Here is a 23,900-nt window from a genome sequence, read left to right as displayed (position 1 = left end):
CGTGGTGGCGGGCACTGTAATCCCAGCTACTGGGGAGGCTGAGGCAGGAGAATCGCTTGAACCCCGGAGGCGGAGGTTGCAGTGAGCTGATATCATGCCATTGCACTCCAGCCTGGGCAACAAGAGCAAAATTCTGTCTCAAAAATAAATAAAAATAAAAAGACTTTTTAAATCTGATTGCTGTCAGGTATACATGGATAACACTTTTCTGAAAGGTTAATTTGGCAAAATGTCAAGTTTTTAACTGAAATATACCGAAATACTTACCTGGAAGATGCTTCAAAATAATGCAAAAGTAGGTGGCTATGGATGAAACAAGATTGCCCGTGTACTGAAATCACTGAATTTGGGTGATAGGTACATTAAGTTCATTGTACTTGTCTGGTTTCTATCCTGGGGGTTTTTTTTGTTTGCTTTTTTGTTTGTTTGTTATTTTAAATTTTACATAAAGAAACGCTTTAAAAGTTTGTGTGTACCCTGGAAATCCACTTATAGGAAGCATGTACAGTATAATGCCACTTCAATATGTCTTATATAAAAGTGCAAAAGTCTGTATGCATGTATAAAAAAGGAAGAGTATGGCTGGCCATACACCAAAATATTAAGAGTGATGAAGTAGTTCATCTAAGTAATGGAACTATAAGTGATTTTATATTTTTATTTCTTTATACTCTTCAATATGTCCTAAATGTTTACAATAAACATATTTAGGGAGGTTTTCTCCCTCTAGTTGTAAAATTTGCAGATAAAAACCTTAAGTCAGTCCTTTAGCCACTTGTGTAATCTTTTCCACCATTCCTCCCTTCTCCATTTATCTGCAAAAAATAAATGCAGGCCTAACCTACAACACCACTATTCCCTCTGCTGCAAAAACGAACAAGCGTTCAGGCATGGTGGCTCACAGCTGTAATCGCAGCACTTTGGGAGGCCGAGGCAGGTGGATCACCTGAGGTCAGGAGTTCAAGACCAGCCTGACCAACATGGAAAAACCCTGCCTCTACTAAAAATACAAAATTAACCAGGCATTGTGGTGGGCACCTATAATCCCAGCTACTTGGGAGGCTGAGGCAGGAGAATCACTTAAACCCAGGAGGCGGAAGTTGCCGTGAGCCAAGATCGCGCCATTGCACTTCAGCCTGGGCAACAAGAGCGAAACTCCATCTCAAAAAAAAAAAAAAAAAAAGTAACAAACAAGTCAGTCATCTACGAGGAGGATTTGTGAGAGGGAGCCAATCCGGTGCCAGAAGAAATTACTCAGGTCATAGAAATGAAGGTTTTGGTCATATGAATATTCAACACTGTAGAAAAGTGAAATCACAGAACAAACTACAACTTTGTCCTTTCAGACCTTTACCCTTAGTATTAATGTATACACATACACACAACCCTTCATGGATTTTCTCTATAATTCCTTAATCTTAACTTTTTAAAAAATATTTTTAAACACTACATTATTGCATAAATTTCTCAGACTCAGTCCCATTATTATCTTTACCATTTTTACCAAATCTAAGTACGCTTTTTTACATTACAGGCAGAGTTCTTGCCTTGCATAATCCTAATATGCACAAATTTCAATTACCATGGTTTATACCAAGGTTTAGTTAATTACCAGTCCCCAACAACATGGCTCAAATTTCAGTTATCATACATTACTGTGAGTAATTATATAAAGGACAAACTTCATTGCCAGCTCTTCAGTCCACAAACCACCATGTAAATAACAGATGAACATCAGGATCAGTGACCAATCACCTCCCTTCTTTCATTCTATTGGTGATTGGTCAATGGACAACAAACAGCCAGAGTGCAGTGTGTTGCCTGTCTTACAGTGATAAACCCCAAAGGACTTTTTACAAATACAGATAATCCAAACGGCGCTGGCCAACAAAGATGAAAATGCAGCAAAGAAATGAAAAGTGATAATGCTGGAGTGAAATTTGAATATATGGAGTTACAGAAGAAAATGCTGACTGTGGCAAGGCTGACAGGGTTTGAGAGCCTCTAGATATACAGCCACAGAACTTACCAACATCAGTGAGGAAACTGGTTGTGATGGAAAGAATGGCAACGTCCCAAAGGAAGTGACTCCAGGAAAATACTTCACATTAAAGCAACTCTAGGAGATATTTCATGACATTAAAACTGCAAAGGATAAAATGTTGGAAGCAACCAAGGCACAGAAACGACACAGAGAAGTGCTGTTTAAACTACTATTGATAAGCTTTTTACAAAGAAATAAAATACTTTAATTCTCAATGTTCCTAGTATTTTAAGTTATACTGTAGTAAACAGTAGTTTTACTTTTTTTATTTCCCTACACTTTTGTAATTGATAAAAGTTTTTAGTGTTTTAACAAAAATTTTTAAAGATCACAAAACAATTGTAATTTTCCCACTGACTATTAAAACTGCTTTGCATGGTTTCAGCTTGCATTATTATTTTTAGCTGTTTTACTTATCCTGCATAGCAAGGACTGCCTGTATTTATTTAAGTAAACTAATCTTTACTCAAAAAATGTATTTTAAAAGAATTTTCCTGTTTCCTTAGCAATAAATGTTCAATTCTGTGACACAAGAGGTTACTGAAGAAACTTTGTGGGTATGACCTTGCCTATGCAGCAACTGTCACAGCTTTGACAATTCAGGAGAAAACAAAAAGGCTCCCACTAGTAAAAGCAAAGTTCCTCTCCCTCAAAACCTGGAATTTATTTGCTCCCACTTCACACACAGTTGTAAAGTTTGATAATTAGATTCGAGATATTAGAAAAACCATCCTAATGAGAAAAAAGAAACTTAGTCACATCAATGCAGAGACAAATAAAATTCAGCATCACAAGATAGAAAAATCTACCATATCTATTTACATAAAGCTATCAAAAAGACAAATGCCTAAAGACTTAAGGTGAATATCCCTCACTGCCCTGAGTGCATCATAATAAAATAAGCAATATTCATAGATATATTTTAAGATATCAAGAAAAAATATTAAGGAAAAAATTAAACCATATGCAGCAAACTCTTTAAGAATAGGGTAAGAAGATCTAGCAGATTCTGGAAAAGTGGAGATGGAAATGTTTATGGAAATGTTTTGGGATTTTCTTGGATCCCACATAATTACTGAACAACTAGATAGCAAAGACATTTACAAGAACCCCAAAATACAAGTTGGTGGTGACAAACTACCACAGCCACAAACCCTAGTGCTACAGCACCTATGTGGGAAGCAACCCAGCCTTATTAAAGGACCTGAAAACAGGAGAATTCCCAACACCCAAGAGGTACGACCCAGAAGGCACAGCACCCAATTAGAGAACTGCAGCGCGCTAGGAGGAGGTTTGCCCACACCAATAGTATACAAGTGGCCCAAGGTAAGACATAAAGGGGCCAGAAGAGTTTAACCCCCATGAACCCTTGACACTAACCAGTCAGAGATACTTTCCAGGAGAGGGCCTGCTATGAAGAGCCACTGCTGGGAGATGATCAAAACTAACAGGACAGGAAAAAGGGAGAAGGAACAGACTAACATGGGGCACAGGGACAGAGCCAGGAATTCTTAGGAAACAAGTGCCATAATTTTTTAACAGAAGAGGAAGTTGTATGAAGTTAGAAACGTTATCTTGACTAGCTTCCTTCTAAAAGTTGAGGAAAACTAAATTCACATAAAAAGGAAACAAAGTATAGAAGTTAAATCCCATACAAAGTTACTAAAAGTAAAAAAAAGGGAGGCCAGGTCCCTGTGACTAAAGCCTGTAATACCAGCACTTTGGGAGGCAGTAGTGGAGGGAGGCAGATCGCTTGAGCCCATGAGTTCGAGACCAGCCTGGGTAACATAAAGAAATCCTGTCTCTACAAAAAATACAAAAATTAGGCCAGGTGCCGTGGCTCACACCTGTAATCCCAGCACTTTGGGAGGCCAAAGAGGGTGAAGTACCTGAGGTCAGGAGTTCGAGACCAGCCTGGCCAACATGGTAAAACCCCATTTCTACTAAAAATACAAAATTATCTGGGTGTTGTGGTGCATGCCTGTGATCCCAGCTACTTGGGAGGCTGAGGCAGGAGAATTGCTCAAACCTTGGAGGTGAAGGTTGCAGCGAGCTGAGATCACACCATTGCACCCCAGCCTGAATAAGAGTGAAACTCCATCTCAGAAAAAAAAAAAAATTAGCTGGGAGTGGGTGCACGTGCCTGTGGTCCTAGCTACTCGGGAGGCAGAGGTGAGAGGAGCCCAGGAGGTTGAGGCCACAGTGAGTCATAATCATGCCACTGCACTCCAGCCTGGGTGACAGAGCGAGATCCTGTCTCAAAAAAATAAAAATAAAAAATAGAGGGAATAAAGAACAGAATGATGTCTCTATGAGAATAAGCAAGAAAGACATCCTCAGCTCAAAACTAGAATGTACTATTTCTATAGTAGCTAAAAGAGACTTTTAAAATTACAAAAGTCAAGAGAGAACATGAATCAAAATTAGTCTATGAACTCAGAACGACCAACCCTAAAACATACTCCAACAAAATTACTGGATTAAAAAAAAAAAAAAGAAAAAGCCTTTGGGTATTTTAGATTAAAAGCACACATAATTTTTTAGGCTAAGGAGGGGGATTACTTGAGCCCAGGAATTGGAGACTAGTCTGGGCAATGCAGCAAGACCCTATCTCTTAAAAAAAAATTTTAATAATTAAAATAAAGGAATGTTGGTCAATTTTACTGAGGTTTTTCATAAGAGGCCTTCATCTCACATAACACTGAATGAAGTTGGAACCTAAACTAAAGTGTTAAATCAAAAAGTAAGACTCTGTAGTTCTGTTGTTCTACCCTATCCCTTTTTATTTTTAAATTTTTTAACCTAAAGAAAAGTTGAAAGTTTGGTACAATAAACACCACTCTTCATCTATATCAATGATCAGTAACATTTTGCTGTATCTGCTTTATTTCCATCTACATATACTTTTTTCCACCTGAACGACTTAAACTGTATACCTTTCACTCCCCCAAAACCTTTTCAGCATGCATCTCCTACAAACAGGGACAATCTCCTATGTAACTACAATATCATTATCACATCCAAGAAAGTTAACATTGATAATTATCTACATATAAGTTTCCCCAATTGTCAAAAACAAGGTGTTTATGGTTTTTTAAAAAATTCCATAATCTATCAAGGACCACACACACAGTACACACATTGTCTCCTTCAACTATTCACCTCCTCACCTTTTTATAGTCTTTTATGGCATTGACCTTTTTTAAAGATCAGACCAGCTTTTTGTAGAATGTCCCACACTGGATCTCTTTGTTGTATCATGATCAGATTCTAGATAAACATTTGACAAGAAATTTACATTGGTAATGTTATCATGCCTCCTCTTGATATGATACAATGGCAAAGACACAATGTCATTTTGTTCCATTACTGGTGATACTGAGTTTGGATAACATGCCAGTGTGCTTAAAAGAAAGAAAAAAAAATCAGATTCAAATCTTCCTTTGCTCAAAACCTTACAGTGACTTCCCCTTAGACTGTTCAATAAAGCTCAAAATATTTCCCAAGACCTATAAGAACCTGGCCTACTCTTTAGCCAAACTGCTCTTTTAAAATTCTCTATTGCTCCAGAGTGGTATGCTGTCCTTTCTGGCTGAAAAATCCCCAAAACATAAATGAATCATTTCAAACTTGCCAAGTGAAAGAAGCCACGCATCTCTGAAATTACAATATATCTTAAATATGAATATCTTAAAATTCCACTAGTCCAATGACACAACTATCATTGCCATTGTTAATATTATGTTAACTCATATTGAGTCACATAAAGTTGCAGAAAAGCTTTTCCTTAAGGGAAAGGGATTCCCAGTGTGTCTTAAGGAATTTCTCATAGAACAGGAAGACATCCCAAGGCTTCAAGGGAAGAAACAGAGGTGAGCCCAGCTAAGTCATCAGGAGGCCGGGCACGGTGGCTCACGCCTGTAATCCCAGCACTTTGGGAGGCTGAGGCGGGCGGATCACAAGGTCAGGAGATCGAGACCAACCTGGCTAACATGATGAAACCCAGTGAGCGGAGATCATATCACTGCACTCCAGCCTGGGTGACAGAGCAAGACTGTGTCAAAAAAAAAAAAAAAAAGTCATCAGGAATAGACATGCTGGATTTTTTTTTTTTTTTTTTTTTTTTTTTTTTTGAGATGGACTCTTGTACTGTAGCCCGGGCTAGAGTGCAGTGGCGCGATCTCAGCTCACTGCAACCTCCACCTTCCAGGTTCAAGCAATTCTCTTGCCTCAGCCTTCCGATGAGCTGGGATTACAGGCACCTGCCACCACGCCCGGCTAATTTTTCATATTTTTAGTAGAGATGGGGTTTCACTATGTTGGCTGGGCTGGTCTCAAACACCTGACCTCGTGATCCACCCGCCTCGGCCTCCCAAAGTGCTGGGATTACAGGCGTGAGATACCGCACTCAGCCAGACATGCTAGATTTTTATATAACTCACCAAGTTTGCCATTTCTCTATGTATTCTGTGAACAGTTGAGTAAGATCCCTAGAAAAGTGTAGCAACTTATTATTCCTACAATTATGAATGGACAAGTGCAATCCCTTAATATTTTAGTCAGCAAAACATTTAAAAACCAACTGAAGGCTGAGTGCCATAGCTCACACCTGTAATCCCAGCACTTTGGGAGGCTGAGATGGGAGGATCACTTGAGGCCAGGAGTTTGAGACCAGCCTGGGCAACGTGGCAAAACCTCATCTCTACTAAAAATAGAAAAATTAGCCAGGCGTGGTAGCACATGTCTGTAATCCCAGCTACACCGGAGGCTGATGCACTAGAATCACTTGAACCCATGAGGCGGAAGCTGCAGTGAGCCAAGATCATGCCACTGCACTCCAGCCTGGGCTGTGACAGAGCGAGATTCTCTCAAAACATAGAACAAAACAAAACAAAACCCTATGTGTAAGTAGTACGTGAGTCTTTCAAGTTTGTCTAAATAAGTCTCTTTCTATATACAGGTTAAACATCCTTAATCCAAAAATCTGAAACATTTTGAGCACTGATATGATGCTCAAAGGAAATGTTCACTGGTGCATTTTGGATTTTTGGATTAGTGGCACTCAAACAGTAAGTATAATACAAATACTCCAAAATCAAAAATCTAAAATACTTCTGATAAAAACTTCTAGGTATAGCTGACAGTTACACAGTTGTTCATTTTAGGTAACAAATGTATAAAATGCCTTTAGAAAACTGTGTTTATACCTGAGAAAAATCTGGAAGTCACAAGACATACCCTGACGCAATAATGTACAATATTAGATCTACATTTGGTCATATAAACAATGCTTACCAATTACCAACTGTTTCATGTTGCCTAAATTATGATCACTAACTTTTGTTCCATTAGTCTTATATTAACAAATGTGTAGATATTAAATATAAACAAAAATTTCAATCACTTAATTCATCTGAGTTCATTTTCACTACCTCCTTTAATCTGAGTACACAACACATATGATTCTATGGGAATGCCTTCAATAAATTACTATGTTTAAGTTTTCAATGTTCGATAGATTTGGGAAATAGAAGTCTCTACTGACATATGTTATGTCAGCTTTTCACTGCTCTTGGTTAGTAACTTCATACATTGAGAAAACTCTTTTCCCTAATGAGATTTCAAGCTAGTAGGTATTCATTAAAGACTATTTAGTTTCTACGTGTTACGTATATTGTTTCAAATTCAATTATTTTTCCTCCTTAACTGAACCATTTTGTACCTCTGACTGCAGCTTCATCTTCTTTTGCTAACCAAACACATCTCTTAGTTTTTCAAAGTAGTCCAGACTCTCTTCTACCCTATCTACAAGGGGCCAATAGCTCCTTTCAAGTTCATGTGGGCACCTTCCCAGAATATAATGAACAGCTGAATGTACTATCTAAATCAATGAACTAAAAAGCAATTTAGCTTCAACTTAGTTACCAGTTCTAGCACCCATCTAAAGACAGCCAGAACCCCATACACATACCCTAATCATGGAATTGGGTTGATGAATTCTATCTTCTCAGGTAAACTGAATACAGTTCTACTGTATGTAATCTGCACATTATGAACACTAGGGGTAAGAAAATAGAACAATTCTCTATTATCTTTTTCTTCTAATTTGAGGGGAAATTTAAAGTTGGTCCAGGGCCACAATTTCTAATCTGATTTTTTAACCGTTGAAATCAACGCCTATTTTCCCCTCGAGTTTCAATTATCCTAAGACTTGTCTTTCCAGAAGTTAAGGCAATACTATTTTGTTGACACAATATACGTATGTGACCAGTTCTCAAATAACTACGAAAAGTTGGCACTGTTGACTAAAATGAAAGTATACTGTTCTTTGCCTCGTGATTTTTTTTTCTTTTTTTTTTTTCTGGAGGCAGAGTCTCGCTCTGTTGCCCAGGCTGGAGTGCAGTGGTGCGATCTTGGCTCACTGCAACCTCCGCCTCCCAGGTTCAAGTGATTCTCCTGCCTCAACCTCCCAAGTAGCTGGGATTACAGGAGTGCACCACCATGCCCAGCTAATTTTTGTATTTTTAGTAGAGACGGGGTTTCACCATGTTGGCCAGGTTGGTCTTGAACTCCTGACCTCAGGTGATCCACCCGCCTCAGCCTCCCAAAGTGCTGGGATTACAGGTGTTAACCACCATGCCCAGCCTGCCTCATGATATTTAAATCCTTTTAAAATTAATATATTATTAATATAATAAAGATTAAAATCTTTATTATAGCTAGTTTTTCTATTCAATAACAAGCATTAGCCAACTGAGGAACAAGGTTATCTTTGCGTAGGTTTAAGCCAGTATCAATCAGCCCGAATCAACCTGCTTGTTTCCTAAAGCTGGCAACATACACAATTTTGAAAAGGGTAAACATTCAGTAAAAACTGCTGTCAAACTATCAAAATATTAGAAGGAAAAGTTCTGAACTATGTTCAGTCTGATTAGTTGTTCTGTTAAACTCCTTGGGTTTTTTCTTACATTCACCTTTAGTTGTCTTGACTCACTGCATTCCTGAGGAGACTGAGATCTAGTATTTTAACAAAAATTACTTTTGAAGGTGATTTCAAGTATGTGCACATGTATAGCCTGTTTGCATGAAGAACCAAAGGCATCTTGCAAAGAAGCGAAGAAATGAAAACAATACAGATGGATACCCAAACTCTGACTCGTTCTCTTCAGTTTGTCTCCCCATACTGTCAATGTACTAATAAAGATGACCTTAAAATACAAGACAGTTTTTATGAAGAGATGAAAGATAATCAAAGGGCTGTATTTTTCTAAATATACTGAATTTGTGAACACTCTCAATTATGATTATCATGTGATCACTATTCCTAAAATATTAACACATTTATACATTTTTTTCCTTAAGAAATAAATTAGGCTAGGCACAGTGGCTCATGCCTGTAATCCTAGCACTTTGGAAGACTGAGGCGAGTGGATCACTTGAGCTCAGGAGTTTGAGACCAGCCTGGGCAACATGGTGAAACCCCATCTCTACTAAAAATACAAAAAAAATTAGCTAGGCGTGGTGGCGCACACCTACAGTTTTAGTTACTCGGGAGCCTGAGGCATGAGAATGGCTTGAACCCAGGAGGCAGAAGCTGCAGTGAGCTGAGATAGTGCCACTGCACTCCAGCCTGGGCGACAGAGTGAGACTCTGTCTCAAACAGAAAAAGAAAAAAAATTAAACTTCAAGTAATAGAGTGTCACAATTTCACAAGTATTTAGTATGTGGTAGTATGTGGTATATTTTTCAAGATGTTTCTGTACTTCATAAACCCAGTCTCTTTTCTACATACGACCCTTTCTATTATACAGCACACATTAATTGCACCATTGGAAATAATGAATAAAATCTGAAAAAACTATTTACAAAATTGGTAAAATAATATTAATAATGAGAATGAATCAAGCATGTATTCTGACTTTACCAGGGTAACCACATAGTTAGTGAAGGAACGTTTTTAAGCAAACTGTTACCAGTTCATGACAAAAAAAGAATCCATAAGTTTTATATAAGCATCCATAAATTTGCATAACAAGTTGACAAAGTAATTTTATTTCTGTTACATCTATAATAAAAATTGGGGGCTTTTAAAATATATTAGATTTTAAATTTTCATTTGTCTAGAAATTTATTGTATTTTACAAAAGTAGCAGTCCTCAGTACTGGAAATGTTTTTTAAATGGTCTTCATTGCAGATGTTTGAGAAGCACTGAACGGTGGCTATTAAAACCATTAAGTAAAAGGTTAATGAGAAACCTGATAATGACAGATAAGCTGGTAACATCTGAATCAACTAATGCAGCTTAACATACAAAAACAGACAACCAGACATATGTAACTCTCTTACCGTGATGCACTACATAAACATGAATGAAAGACTGGTCACATGTTGATAACTGCTGAACTGGATAGGGACCTGAGGGATCATTATACTCTTCACTGTACTTATGCAAATGTTTTCAATTTTCCATATATAACATCGTTGGCCCTAATTCTTCATCATTCCCTGTATCCATGATTTTATCACTTAAGGCTGCAGCTTGTCCTATTATAGATAGAACATACTTCCTCACCTTTGTCACTAGGCTCAAGCACAAGACTTGCTTTGGCCAATATAATGAGGGCAGAAGTCACAGTACACCAAGTCTTAATCAGTCTTCATTTATTTTTATTTTTTTTGAGACAGGGTCTCACTCTGTCACCCAGGTTGGAGTGCAGTGGTGTGACCTCAGCTCACTGCAACCTCTGCTTCCCAGGCTCAAGCAATCCTCCCAGCTCAGTCTCCCAGGTGACTGGGACCACCCATGCATGCACCACCATGCCTGGTTAATGTTCTGTATTTTTAGTAGAGACAGGGTTTCCTCATGTTGCCCAGGCTGTTCTAAACTCCTGAGCTCAAGTGATACGCCCACCTCAGCCTCCCAAAGTGCTGGGATTGCAGGTGTGAGCCACCAGGCCCTGCTGCTTTAAGCAGTCTTAATGTTTCTACTTGCCTCTTAGACTTCTGCCACCATGAGAACATCATGAGTGTACTAGTCTCAGGAAAAGGACAAGATCAAGTGGAGCTGAGCAATGTCAGCTGACCCACAAACTCACGAGCAAAAAATAAGTGCTTATGTTTGTATGCCACTTACATTTTGTGATTGTTAATTACCATTACCGTGGCAATAGCTAACTGAAATGCCACAGTACAATTTTCAAAATTAGTATCATCATATGCCTTTGTGAAGATGTTTCTACCACCAGCTTAAGTAACATTTAAAAAACTAATATCAAGCCAGGAGCAGTGGCTCACGCCTGTAACCCCAGCACTCTGGGAAGCCAAGGAGGGCAGATCACCTAAGGTTGGGAGTTTGAGACCAGCCTGACCAACATGGAGAAACCCTGTCTCTACTAAAAATACAAAATTAGCCGGGCATGGTGGCACATGCCTGTAATCCCACCTACTTGGGAGGCTGAAGCAGGAGAATCGCTTGAACCCGGGATGCAGAGGTTGTGGTGAGCCGAGATCATGCCATTGCATTCCGCCCTGGGCAACAATAGCAAAACTCTGTCTCAAAAAAAAAAAAAAAAAAAAAAAACTAATATCAAAGCATCCATAGCAGGCTCTTAATTAATAACATACTGTGTCAAAACATCACATTGTACCCCATAAATATATACAATAAATATTAATAACATATTTTGATTCTGCCTTTGCTAACAGAAATACATAAGAATGTAAGTAAAACTGTACCAAATGTCTATAATTATGGTCATCTCTCGGTGACTTTGTCTTTATAATAAACATTACACTGATTCTTTGGCTTTAGACATTAAAATACAAACGCACACTTATTTTTTTCTTTTTAATAAGAGGGTAACTAATGAAGGAAAGACATCAGAGAAAAGAAACCACTGAGAAGCACTATTAACCTCTAGAGAGCCAGACGTGGTTAATCCAAGATGTACCACCTTAGGCAAGATAATATGCCTAACAGACAAACCGATAGAGATTTTCTTAATAACTGAAAAAAGTTTTAACTTAAAAATACTGCACCAATACCAAGTTTGCATTTTTTAAAAACAACTTTGTTAAATCCAGAGTGCTTCTATTTATTGTTCAAGGGAATGTTGTGAGTGACAGAAATGTTCTATATCTTGATTGGGGTGATGGTTACATGAGTACATATATATGTCAAAACTCAACTACATACTTAAAGATCTATGCACTTCACTGCATGTACATTTTACCACAATAAAAACAAGCAAAACAAAACACCTATTAGTGAGTTTTTTAAACTACCACCTCTCTCCACAAACTGATACTAAAGATACAAAACTGATACAAAAAGATACTACCACAATGAGCAACTGTTACCCTCAGCCTTCAGAGGCACTCATGGTCAAGCTCTGCCATGGTCAATAACAAGGCCAACAATCATCCAAATCTAAGAGCCAGTCTGTTAAAAAAACCCTAAGTCAGATTAAACCCACCTTAGAAAAGATACAAAAATTATCTCAAAATGAAACAAAGACATAAATAAGAGCAAAAACTACAAAACTTTTATAAGAAAACATAGGTAATTACACAAATCTTTGTGATATGTATTGAATGAGGCCAACAGTTTTTTAGATGACACCAAAAACAAAAGTGACAAAAGAAGAAATAAATTAAGCCTCAAAATTAAAGGTTTTGGTGCTTCAAAGAACACCATTAAGAAAGTGTAAAAAGATAATCTACAGAATGGCAGAAAATAATCACAAATCATACTGATAAGAAACATCTCTAGACTTAAAAAAAACTCTTAAAACTCAATAAAAAAGAAAAATAATCCAATTTTAAAATGGGCAAAAGAATTAGCTGAGCGTGGTGGCAGGCGCCTGAAATCCCAGCTACTCGGGAGGCTGAGGCAGGAGAATTGCTTGAACCCAGGAGGTGGAGGTTGCAGTGAGCCGAGATCACACCACTGCACTCCAGCCTGGGAAACAGTGCGAGACTCCGCCTCAAAAAAAAAAAAAAAAAAAAAAAAAGGGCAAAAGACCTGAACAGACATTTCTCCAAAGAAAATACAGAAATGGCCAATAAGCACATGAAAAAATGCACATAACCACTCATTAGGGAAATGCAAATCAAAGCCAAAATGAGATCCCACTTCACAGCTACTCTGATGGCTATAAGCAAAAAGACAAGTGGGTCAGGTGTGGTAGCTCATGCCTGTAATCCCAGCACTTTGAGAGGCCAAGGCAGGCGGATCACCTGAGATCAGGAGTTCGAGGCCAGCCTGACCAACGTGGGAAAACTTCAACTCTACTAAAAGTACAAAAATTAGCCAGTGTGGTGGCGCATGCCTGTAATCCCAGCTACTTGGGAGGCTGAGGTGGGAGAATCGTTTGAACTGGGGAGGTGGAGGTTGCAGTGAGCCGAGATAGCACCACTGCAGTCCAGCCTGGGCGACAGAGACTCTGTCTCGGGGAAAAAAAAAAAAAAAAAAAAAAGACAAGTGCAGAAAAGGATGTGGAGAAATTGTGATGGCTAATTTCAGGTACGAACTTGACCAGACTAATAATACCCAGATAGCTAGTAAAGGATTATTTCTGGGTATGTCTCTGAGGGTGTTTCCAGGAGAGACTGGCATTTGAATCAGTAGACACAGAAAGGAAGATCCACCCTCATCCAATGTGAGCAGGCATTATCCAATAGCTGAGGCTAGGGCAGAACAAAGTCAAGGCAGGGGAAAGTCAAATTATCTCCCTTCTGGAGCTAGGACACCTTCTGCCCTTGTATATAAGAATTTCAGGATATGGCCTTCGGATTCCAGGACTTGCACCAGCAGCCACTCTCCCATCACCCTCCCCCCATCCCTCTCCCACCAAGGTTCTCAGGCCTTCAGACTCACACTGAGAATTACACCATGGACTCCCGATTCTCAGGTCTTCAGACTTACACTAAGTAATGCTACCAGCTTGGTAGGTTCTCCAGCCTGCAGACAGTCTATCGTGGGACTTCTCAGCCTCCATAATCGAGTCAGCGAATTCCCCTAACAAATTTCCTCTCATATATCTCTCTATATACATATCTATTATCTATTTCTCTATCTATAGCCTACTGTTTTTCTGGAGAATCCTGACATAAACTGCTACACAGCAGACAGAAATATAAAATATTGCAGCTGCTTTGGAAAACAGTCTGACGGTTCACTAAAAGGTTAAACTGAGTCACTATATGACCCAGAAATTCCACTCCTAGGTTTATACTCAAGAGCATGAAAACTTTTGTCTAGATAAAAACTTATACAGAAATGTCCATGGCAGCATTATTCATAATATTCAGAGTGAAAACAACCGAATGTTCATCACCTGATGAGTGGATAAATATAAGGTGGTATACATACAACGGAATATTAGCAGGTAATAAAAAGGAATAAAGTACTTATACATGCTACAAGATGAACCTTGAAAGCATTATGCTAAGTGAAAGCCACAAAACACCATATATTTTAAGATTCTAGTCACAAAATGTCCAAAATAGGTGCTACGGTCTGAATGTTTGCGTCCCCCTAAAATTCATATGTTGAAACCTAATCACCAATGTGATAATATTAAGAGGTGAGGTCTTTGGGAGGTGGTTAGAGCATGAGGGCAGAGCCCACACGGATAGGATTAGTACCCTTATAAAAGCGGCTCTAGGGGCTGGGCACGGTGGCTCATGCCTGTAATTCTAACACTTTGGGAGGCCAAGGCAGGTGGATCACCTGAGGTCAGGAGCTCGTGACCAGCCTGGTCAACACAGCAAAACCCCGTTGCTACTAAAAATACAAAAATTAGCTGGGCATGGTGGCGCATGCCCAGCTACTCAGGAGGCTGAAGAAGAAGAATGGCTTGAATCCAGGAGGTGGAGGTTGCAGTGAGCTGAGATCACGCCACTGTACTAGCGAGACTCTGTCTCAAAAAAAAAAAAAAAAAAAAAAAAGGCCCCAAGGTGAGGACACAGCATCAAGCACTTCTATGACCCAGGAAGTGGGCCCTCACCAGGCACTGAATCTGCAGGTCCCTTGATTTTGAACTTCTCAGCATTCAGAATTGTGAGAAATTTTTGTTGTTCATAAGCCACTCAGTTTCTGGTATTTTGTTTTAGAGGCCCCAACAGACTAAGACAATTGGCAAATCTACAGACAGAAAATGAATTTGTGGTTAACTAGGATTGGGAGGGAGGGGTGGTTGCAGGAAAATGGGGACCCTTGCTGAAGGGTAGAGGTTTTTTTTTGGGAGGAGGGATGAGAATGTTTTTTTGACTGTACAAATGGGGGGTGATGGTTGTACAAATCTGTGAATACACTAAGAACTATGGGGTTGGATACTTTAAATAAGCAAAGTACATGGTATGTCAATTATATCTCAATAAAGCTGTTATAAAAATTTTTTTAGGAAAAGTAAATGGTAGAATCCAGATTGAGGACATGGATGTTGACTAAAATTTCTTTTAATTTGCTTGCCAAATAATAAGTATAATTATTATTACTGCTACCAATAACATCAAAATAATGATACATCTACAGGTACTTTTGTTCATCTAAACTTTCCCAAATTAATCAGAGATCGTTGATCCAAAATTTGCCCAAAGCAGAATTTTAGAAATCTGGAGTCCTAAATTTACATTCATAATAGGATTCAGAAGAATTACTGAGACTCGTTCTCCAAATTGCAAATGAGGTAGAAATTAAATTTACATGGACCGCTGTGAGTTTTGAGATTAAAAGGTTACTGTTTTTCCAGTGACAAACAGGAGTAACTAAACAGAAAACTTCACATGTCCAGGCAGCTTTAAAGGTTTGGGAAACATCCCTTGCAAGTGTTATAGCAGACTAGAGAAGATTATTTTACCTTAGGGTCAGGTTCAGTACTGCTGGCTCACACCACTTTTAAAACACAGGTAATTAATGACACTCAGTTTTCAAGAATTTTAGAATAATACTCTTATTATATAATTAACTCAGAAAAATAATGCTAATGTATACACACTAGACTTAAATTTTAGCCAAATTTTAAATACACATCACTGGGGAGAAATCAGAGCCAAACTCAGAACAATATGTGCTCTATAAATGGAGTGACCATATGGTCCAGTCTGCCCAGGACTCTCCTGATGTACATCTGTTATTCCGATACACCACCCAGCTTAACATTTGTCTCAGATTTTTCTTTTTAACAACATACTATGAATAACTGCCTTAAAGTAAAATAGGACGGGTTTGTTAAACTTTCACCTTATATCTAATACCACCTTCGGCTATGGCTTTGTCTAGTGTTGTGTGGGTTGCAAGCATAGTAAACAGAGTTCTCATTTTTAACTTCTCGTTCAGTCTGAATGCCAAATACTGGTAACACATCCTTCCTTACTCTTTTCTAATAAAATCAAGTACTCTTGGACACAGGCAATTAAGGATAGCTAACTCTATCTAGTCTTGGGTGATGACAGGAGAAATATCTGAAGTTGCTATTCCTGCCGGCTACTCAGTGTACCTCCCAGTTGTGTTACAGCCACTCCTCACCTTGCAAGATGCACAGGAGCCTCGAGGCCATTACAAGCTGGGTCACTGGGAAATATGGGGTATTTGTGTAACACATGCAGGAAAGAGATGTTATATGTCCCTGTGTATAATGTACAGAAGACAGTAATCTGAACACTTGCTACAGGAGTTTTGCCATTTACTTACTAATTGTATTGTGTAAATCTACAATTTTTTTGTATGTAATATTTTATTTTGCAGCAATTATTATAAATTTAAATTTTCCACACCTTCTTTTTTTATGCTTATGTGCCCCAGTTTAGAGATCTTATTCCCTTTCACATTATAACAATCTTAATGAGTGTATAGACTTAACTAAATAATCTCCTAGGTCCTCAAAACCATGAACCTGAAGCCATAGCAAGGGTCCACCAACAAGAAAACCAATTGACTGTTATGTTTTTACTATAATAAAGCAATTTTTTTAACCACCATCCTTCTTGAGCAAATACAGAAGCATCTCTATTCCACAATAAGCATGAAAAAAATAATATTCTACACAACCCAGAATTGTATATGCCACACAAAGATTTAAAATTCTATGAAACAATTATTTTTCTGTTGATTCACAAAGTGCTTCAGAATTATGCATTAACCCTGACACTTTCATTCATTTTCAGCATCTAAATATGGTTTAGGTTAGAAAGAGGCATAAAAACAAAGTTTAAGGCCAGGGCCGGACACAATGGCTCATGCCCATAATCTTAGCACTTTGGGAGGTGAGGCCGGTGGATCACCCGAGCCCAGGAGTTCGAGACCAGCCTGGGCAACATGGTGAAACCCCATCTCTACTAAAAATACAAAAGTTAGCCAGGCATGGCGGCATGCGCATTTAGTCCCAACTACTCAGGAGGCTGAGTCAGGAGAATTCCTTGAGCCTGGGAGGCAGAGGTTGCAATGAGGGGAGATCATGCCACTGCACTCCAGCCTGGGTGACAGAGCAAGACTTTGTCTCAAAAACAAAACAAAACACAGGGTTTAAGGCCAGGCACAGTGGTTCACACCTGTAATCCCACGACTTTGGGAGGCCAAGGTGAGCGACTCACTTGAGGTCAAGGGTTACAGACCAGCCTGGCCAACATGGTGAAACCCTGTCTCTACTAAAAATATAAAATTAGCCGGATGTGGTGGCACACGCCTGTAATCCCAGCTACTCGGGTGGCTGAGGTACAAGGATCACTTGAACCAGGGAGGCGGACGTTGCAGTGAGCCGAGATCATGCCACTGTACTCCAGCCTGGGCAACAGAGCCAGACTCTGTCTCAAAAAAAAAAAAAAAAAAAAAAAGAAAACAAAGTTTAAGAATGTACCACAACAGTAAAATTTGATTATTCTGGGTAGCAAATAATTATTCATTACTTCAAACAACATCCTTTGGAATGTAATTCATTAACCTTAAAAAAGTATCAAATACATTTGTACAAGTATAGGACAAGTCTATACTTTTTGTAAAAATTCTTAAAAGACTGAATTATTTTCCTTAAGTGACAAGTTGGCCCACGCTAAAGGCAATGTCATCCGAGATTCCTGGAGGAATTTCAAAACCTTTCAGGTCTAAGAACACACTACACTAAAAACCATTCCTTTTGTCTGCAGCAGTTCTTCCACTCTAAATGAATATCCTAACGGAATAAAATCTGAAAAATCTAACTTTTGTCTATGAAAAAAATTTACTAAGTTGTGACAAAAGGTGATATAGTTGTTTAATTCTCAGTACATCCCAGATAAAAATCCCAAGTTATATTCCCATTCCATTCAAAATCTTAAATTTGGAAATTCCAAACTTAAAATTAACATTATTAAATGCCATTAAAGATTCTGTATCACATGCAATCACTAAGGGAGAGTTTATAAAACATCTTTCATCCAAGTATGATATAACCTAGTCATAACCTCTCAATGATAGGACAGGTACCACCTTTACTCCAACCAAGAGTTTCACCCTTAGACAGGGGAAAAGAGTAGGAAACTTGACAAGTGACCCAAAGCATTACTCTGATAATGCTGCCTTAATAAAACTCAAGTTACTATGTCAAATACACCCTTGCCATAATAAAAAGTTTTTAAAGAAAAGCTGATCACCTATGCTGTGAGGATGCAAAGGCATAAGAATGACACAATGGACTTTGGAGAATCAGGGGGAAAGGGTGGGAAGCGGGTGAGGGATAAAAGACTACATACTGGGTGTTGTGTATACTGTTCGGGTGATGGGTGCACCAAAATCTCACAAATCACCACTAAAGAATTTGCTCATGGCTGGGCATGGTGGCTCACGCCTGTAATCCCAGCACTTTGGGAGGCTGAGGCAGGTGGATCACGAGGCCAGGAGATCAAGACCATCCTGGCTAACACAGTGAAACCCTGTCTCTACTAAAAATACAAAAAAATTAGCTGGGCATGGTGGCGGGCACCTGTAGTTCCAGCTACTTGGGAGGCTGAGGCAGGAGAACTGCGTGAACCTAGGAGGCAGAGCTTGCAGTGAGCCGAGATCGCACCACTGCACTCCAGCCTGGGCGACAGAGCTAGACTCCATCTCAAAAAAAAAAAAAAAAAAGAACTTACTCATGTAACCTAACGACACCTGTTCCCCAATAACATACGGAAATAAAAAATTTAAATAAATAAAATGCTGGCCAGGCACAGTGGCTCACTACTGTAATCCCAGCACTTTGGGATGCTAAAGTGGGAGGATAGCTTGAGCCCAGGAGTTCCAGACCAGCCTGAGCAACATAGCGAGAACTGTCTCTACAAAAAATAAAAATTAGCAGGGCGGGGTGATCCACGCCTGTACTTCCAGCTACTCAGGAGGCTAAAGAATTCAAGGCAGCAGTGAGCTGTGATCACACCACTGCACTCCAGCTTGGGTGACAGAGCAAGATCCTGTCTCAAAAAAATAATATAAACTAAAAATTAAATAAAATATTGTGTATAAAAAATAATTAAAATAACCCAAATGCTTTCATAGCTTTTAGGCCCCTCTCCAGTTTCTATCATGCAAAAACGCCGTTTTAGAAAATCCTGATAACTGAAATGTACCAGAAACAGGAATCAAAACCAGCTCTTGCCCAACTTTTAATTTACGAACTAAGATACACACAGCCAAGACCCAATCAATGTACAAAGTAAGCCTTTCCTCCCAAGGGAAAGGTGGTTCAGTGGTAGGCTATGGAAAACAAGACTCCTACTTATTTCCAGGTGGGCCTCTTAGAAATATGCATAATAAAGTAGGTGATATAAGGTATTTCCCCATATTTAATATCTCTTTACTTAAAATGTTTATGATCAATGGCATGTTATGGTTTGTCAGGACTTTCTTTCTCAGGGGTACATACAATAATCACAGATTTGATGAAATATGTTAATTCTCCAGATGTTCCTCTTGAAAATGCTTCCAATTCAGTCCACAACTAATTGTTAACATAGTTTTTAAAATGTTTAATTATGCTATAAAACATAAAGAACCTTGAAATAAAATTAATTCACCCTAGGCTCAAATATAGCAAACTGATAAGATTATCTTTGTCATTCCAACTCGAGCAAAACAAAGAAAAAATACCAGTTAGGAAAAAGAAAAATCCTCTTATATACTCTGGAAACAAATCTTACACTTTTCTGCCACTTAGTTTTGTGAAAATACTCCTCTCAAATGCACTATATATTTTTCAAAGCCCATAAATTAAATTTCAGTCCTTCTAACACCAGTTATTTCATCTATCAGCATAAAGATGAATCTTTCCAATGAGTTGTAAGGCTCAAAACTAGGCAGAAAAATGCTTTGCAAGTCGACTAGTAATCGGGAAAGAGCTGGACAATGGGGTTTACATTTGCTCCTTAGGTCAGAAACTAAAGGTTTGTGTGTCTTAAGAGCTCCCTGGACCTAAGCACCACTGGTGCCTTGGTTTAAAAGAGTTAAAATCAGCTACCTTATAATCTTTTACTCATTGTTCGACAAATACTTTTTGAATGATTACCGGGTGCTAAGCAACCATTCAAGAGGACCTCCTAAGATGTGACCCTTGAGCAGCACCTTTTAAAAAGAATGTTAAAATTCTGCCTGAACAAGGCACTACTATCTGACGTAGAGCACCAAATCCACCTCGAAGTATACAATCCCACCCCCCGAATGAAATTTAATTAAGTTTTTTCCTAAAGCTAGGCCCTCAACAGCGTACAGAAGGAGGTGTATCTTAATCAAGTAAATCGCAATTCAAAACTGCACGGTTTCCCGCTGGCAAAACTGACTTAGTGAAGGTCGGAAAGAACTCCAGGCCAATGAAAATTTTAATACAGAGGTGAAAGCGAAGGTGCCCAATTCAGAAGCGGGACGAAAGTAAGAGGAACGGTCTAAGAAAAAAGTGAGTTGGAGGCGAGATGAGCAGCAGTGGTCAAACGTGCTCTCCCCGCCGGGTACGTCAAGGCGGCAACTTTTCCAGCACTCCGGAACTCCGGACTGCCCAGGCCTCGGGCGAGCTGGCACGGCTCGCGTCCCGGGGAGGGACCCCAAAGGCGGGGAAGCGGGTTACCCCGCAAACCAGCAAGCTCGACAGGGAGCAAGCTGGACGGGGGCGGGACCTGGACACACACCCTTTCCTCTCTGAGAAGGAAGCGGGGAGGGAGAACGGAGTGCGCGACCCTGGGGCCACCAGCCCTCACGCGGGCCTGCAGGGGCGTTGGGGGAGGGGGAAGACAGTGCAGCTCCGAGGGGTTCGTCCAGAACCGGCCTAACCGCCGCGGAGCCCAAGGCTGGCGGGGGGAATGGAGCGGGCCTCGCCGAGGGCAGGCGGGAAACGGGGTGGCGGGAAGACCAGAGGCCGGCCCAGCTCCAACGCCGCACAGGAGGCCCCGACCCTGCCCTGCCTTCGGCGGGCCCCGGGATCGCCACAACGGGCCCCCAGCCTCCCAGAGGGACGGGGTGGGAGCCAAGGAAGCCCCCACCCCGACACGCAGACACACAAGCCCGCTCGCCTCCCTACCCCCACCCTCGCGCCGCGCTCGCGGGCTCTGCGCCCCACAGCGGCACGGGGGAGGCGGGGGCCAGCGACGCGGCCGCGGGGAGCTGATGCCCTCCCCGACGCCCGGACCTCGACACGCAGACAAGATCAACAAAGCATCGCCGCTCCCGAGATAAAACATGCCACAGGCCCCGACCAGGGACTCTACGACGCGTGGCTGCCCGGGCCGCAGGGCTGCGCGGACGGGCTGGGGGAAGGGGGTGGGGAAGGGCCCCGCGGGGTGGCTCCCCGGTCCGGGAGCCTCGCCTCCGCCGGGATGTGGTGCCGCAGGGACCCCCACGCTGACCTTGGAGTCTCCGTTGCACAGAGCCATCGGGGCCAGGGCCGGGGCCGCGGCGGTGACGGCGACAGTACGAGACGGGGCGGGAGGGTGCCGGAAGGGTCGGCGCCGCGGGCCGAGGTTGAGAAGGAGGCCTGGTCGAGGAGCAGCCGGCAGCGGAGAGGAGCCAGCCGCCAGAAAAGCGCCGAATGGAGCAACAGCAGCGGAGCGCGGGCCCCAGCGCCGCGGGAGAGAAGACCAGCAGCGCGCACGCTGCCCCCGCCTCCTGCTTCCGCCCCGGCCGGCCACTGGGAGGAGCCAGAGCCCGTTCGGCTTGGCAGCCGAGCCTCAGATACCCTCCGCAGCCGCCGCCAAACCGGCCGGCCCTCGAGAGGAGGGGCTCGCGGCGCCCGGCCCCGCCCCCAGCCCGGTCCCCGCCGGCAAAGCCGGCCGGGTCTCCCGCGGCCCGCCCTTGGGAGGAGGAGCCCGCGGCATCCACCGGCTCCGCCCCTCCTGCCCTCGCACCGAGGAGCCCGCCCCGGGAGGCGGGGCCTGTGGCGCCGGCCAGGAGAAAAACCGAAGCCGAATCCGAGCTAGTTTGCTGCTGCCGGATTTGCCTGCTACCTTGGACGACTTCGGGAGGCTGGCGGCACCGAAGAGGCCTCCTGAGAGCTGGGCCCCTGGCGGAACTCTTAGCCGGTGGCGTGGCCTTATCTCAGTTTGCTGGACATGAAGGAGGCCAAGGCTGCTTTGGAAAGTTCCGTGGCCATATCTCAAGGATGTCATTGTAGGAACTGATCACTTAGATACTTCAAAAGTTATACAGCTCCCCACAAATACAGCAGGTGCAGTATTTCCAAAGAAAAGGGAGTTTGGGAGTGGTAATCTGGTGAGCAGCTGGCCCAGGGAACTGGTCGTGAAGCTCTGTTTGCACAACAGTGTTTTTATTGGAATTGTTTGTGGGGAAGGGGCTGCAGTCCCTCCACCTACCCCTTGGCAACCATCATGATGAGGTGTTACTTTGAATTTGGTTACCTAGAGGCCTAAATCGAGATTGGGGTATAAAGAATAATACTTGAGATGGCTTCCAGCTAACAAAGCCTTTCCACAAATATTTTTATTATAATACAGCCAACATTTTGCTGCAGTCATTCTTGTGTCAGACTGTAGTTAGGGTATTAAGGAGCCAGAGTGAGAAAATACTTTAAAAGCTAACTTTAACCAATCCTGTGAAAGTAGTAAGGTAGGATTGATGTTCTTATCCTTTTTACAAATGAGGAAATTGAGACTTAGTGAGATAATGTGCCTCTCAGTATAGAATGTAAGGCCTGCCCAATCTGGGAAAGTGTAGACAGTTTATTAGTGAAATATTTACAAAAACGAAAGGCTTAAGGTCCTAGTGGGCCTGAGACTTAAGTATTTCGTTTACCTTTTTTTGAACGGAAAATTGAATATTTGAACTCTCCAAAGCCATGGATACTGGCTTCTCTGGGTAGGTCTGTATGCACAATCTAAAGAAGAGTGTAATATCCAATAGGAGAACCTCAACTTACATAAACATCCACCCCTAATGGAATGGAATGTGATGTGATATACTGGCATTAAGGATTGGCTAAGTCCCATCTATCTTAAACAATGCTTAGTTTAAATATATTCTAGGCTGGGCGTGGTGGCTCACACCTGTAATCCCAGCACTTTGGGAGGCCTAGGCGGGGGGATTACCTGAGGTCAGAGTTCCAGACCAGCCTGGCCAACATCAAGAAACCCCGTCTCTACTAAAAATACAAAAATTAACCAGGCATGGTGGCATGTGCCTATAATCCCAGCTACTTGGGAGGCTGAGGCAGGAGAATCGCTTGAACCCGGGAGGTGGAGGTTGCAGTGAGCCAAGATCATGCCATTGCACGCCAGCCTGGGTGACAACAGCGAAACTCCATCTCAAAATAAATAAATAAATAAATAAATTCTAGTGGTCACCTGTGCTTAATGGCTAAGAATGTTGGCATGCACACAATATAGGATCCTGATATTCTTTCT

General features: G+C 41.3%; 1 protein-coding gene across 2 annotated transcripts in view; it reads right to left on the bottom strand.

Moving 5' to 3' along the window:
- Positions 1-23,900, bottom strand: part of GMPS (guanine monophosphate synthase) — an 81,144-nt gene that overhangs the window by 42,693 nt on the left and 14,551 nt on the right. Inside the window, exon 1 of one of the 2 annotated variants that reach the window (XM_004037882.5) lies at positions 21,891-22,331. The exons of the other annotated variant lie outside the window; for it this stretch is intronic. Within the exon in view, the coding sequence (XP_004037930.1) occupies positions 21,891-21,917 (27 nt within the window). The 5' untranslated portion in view covers positions 21,918-22,331. Of the gene's footprint in view, positions 1-21,890; positions 22,332-23,900 lie in introns of those variants that run through there. 2 annotated transcript variants of the gene reach the window in all.

This window comes from Gorilla gorilla, chromosome 2, assembly GCF_029281585.2.
Source record: "Gorilla gorilla gorilla isolate KB3781 chromosome 2, NHGRI_mGorGor1-v2.1_pri, whole genome shotgun sequence".
NCBI lineage: Eukaryota > Metazoa > Chordata > Mammalia > Primates > Hominidae > Gorilla > Gorilla gorilla.
Note: the sequence above shows the minus strand (reverse complement) of the source record. Positions and strands in the feature narration are given on the sequence as shown.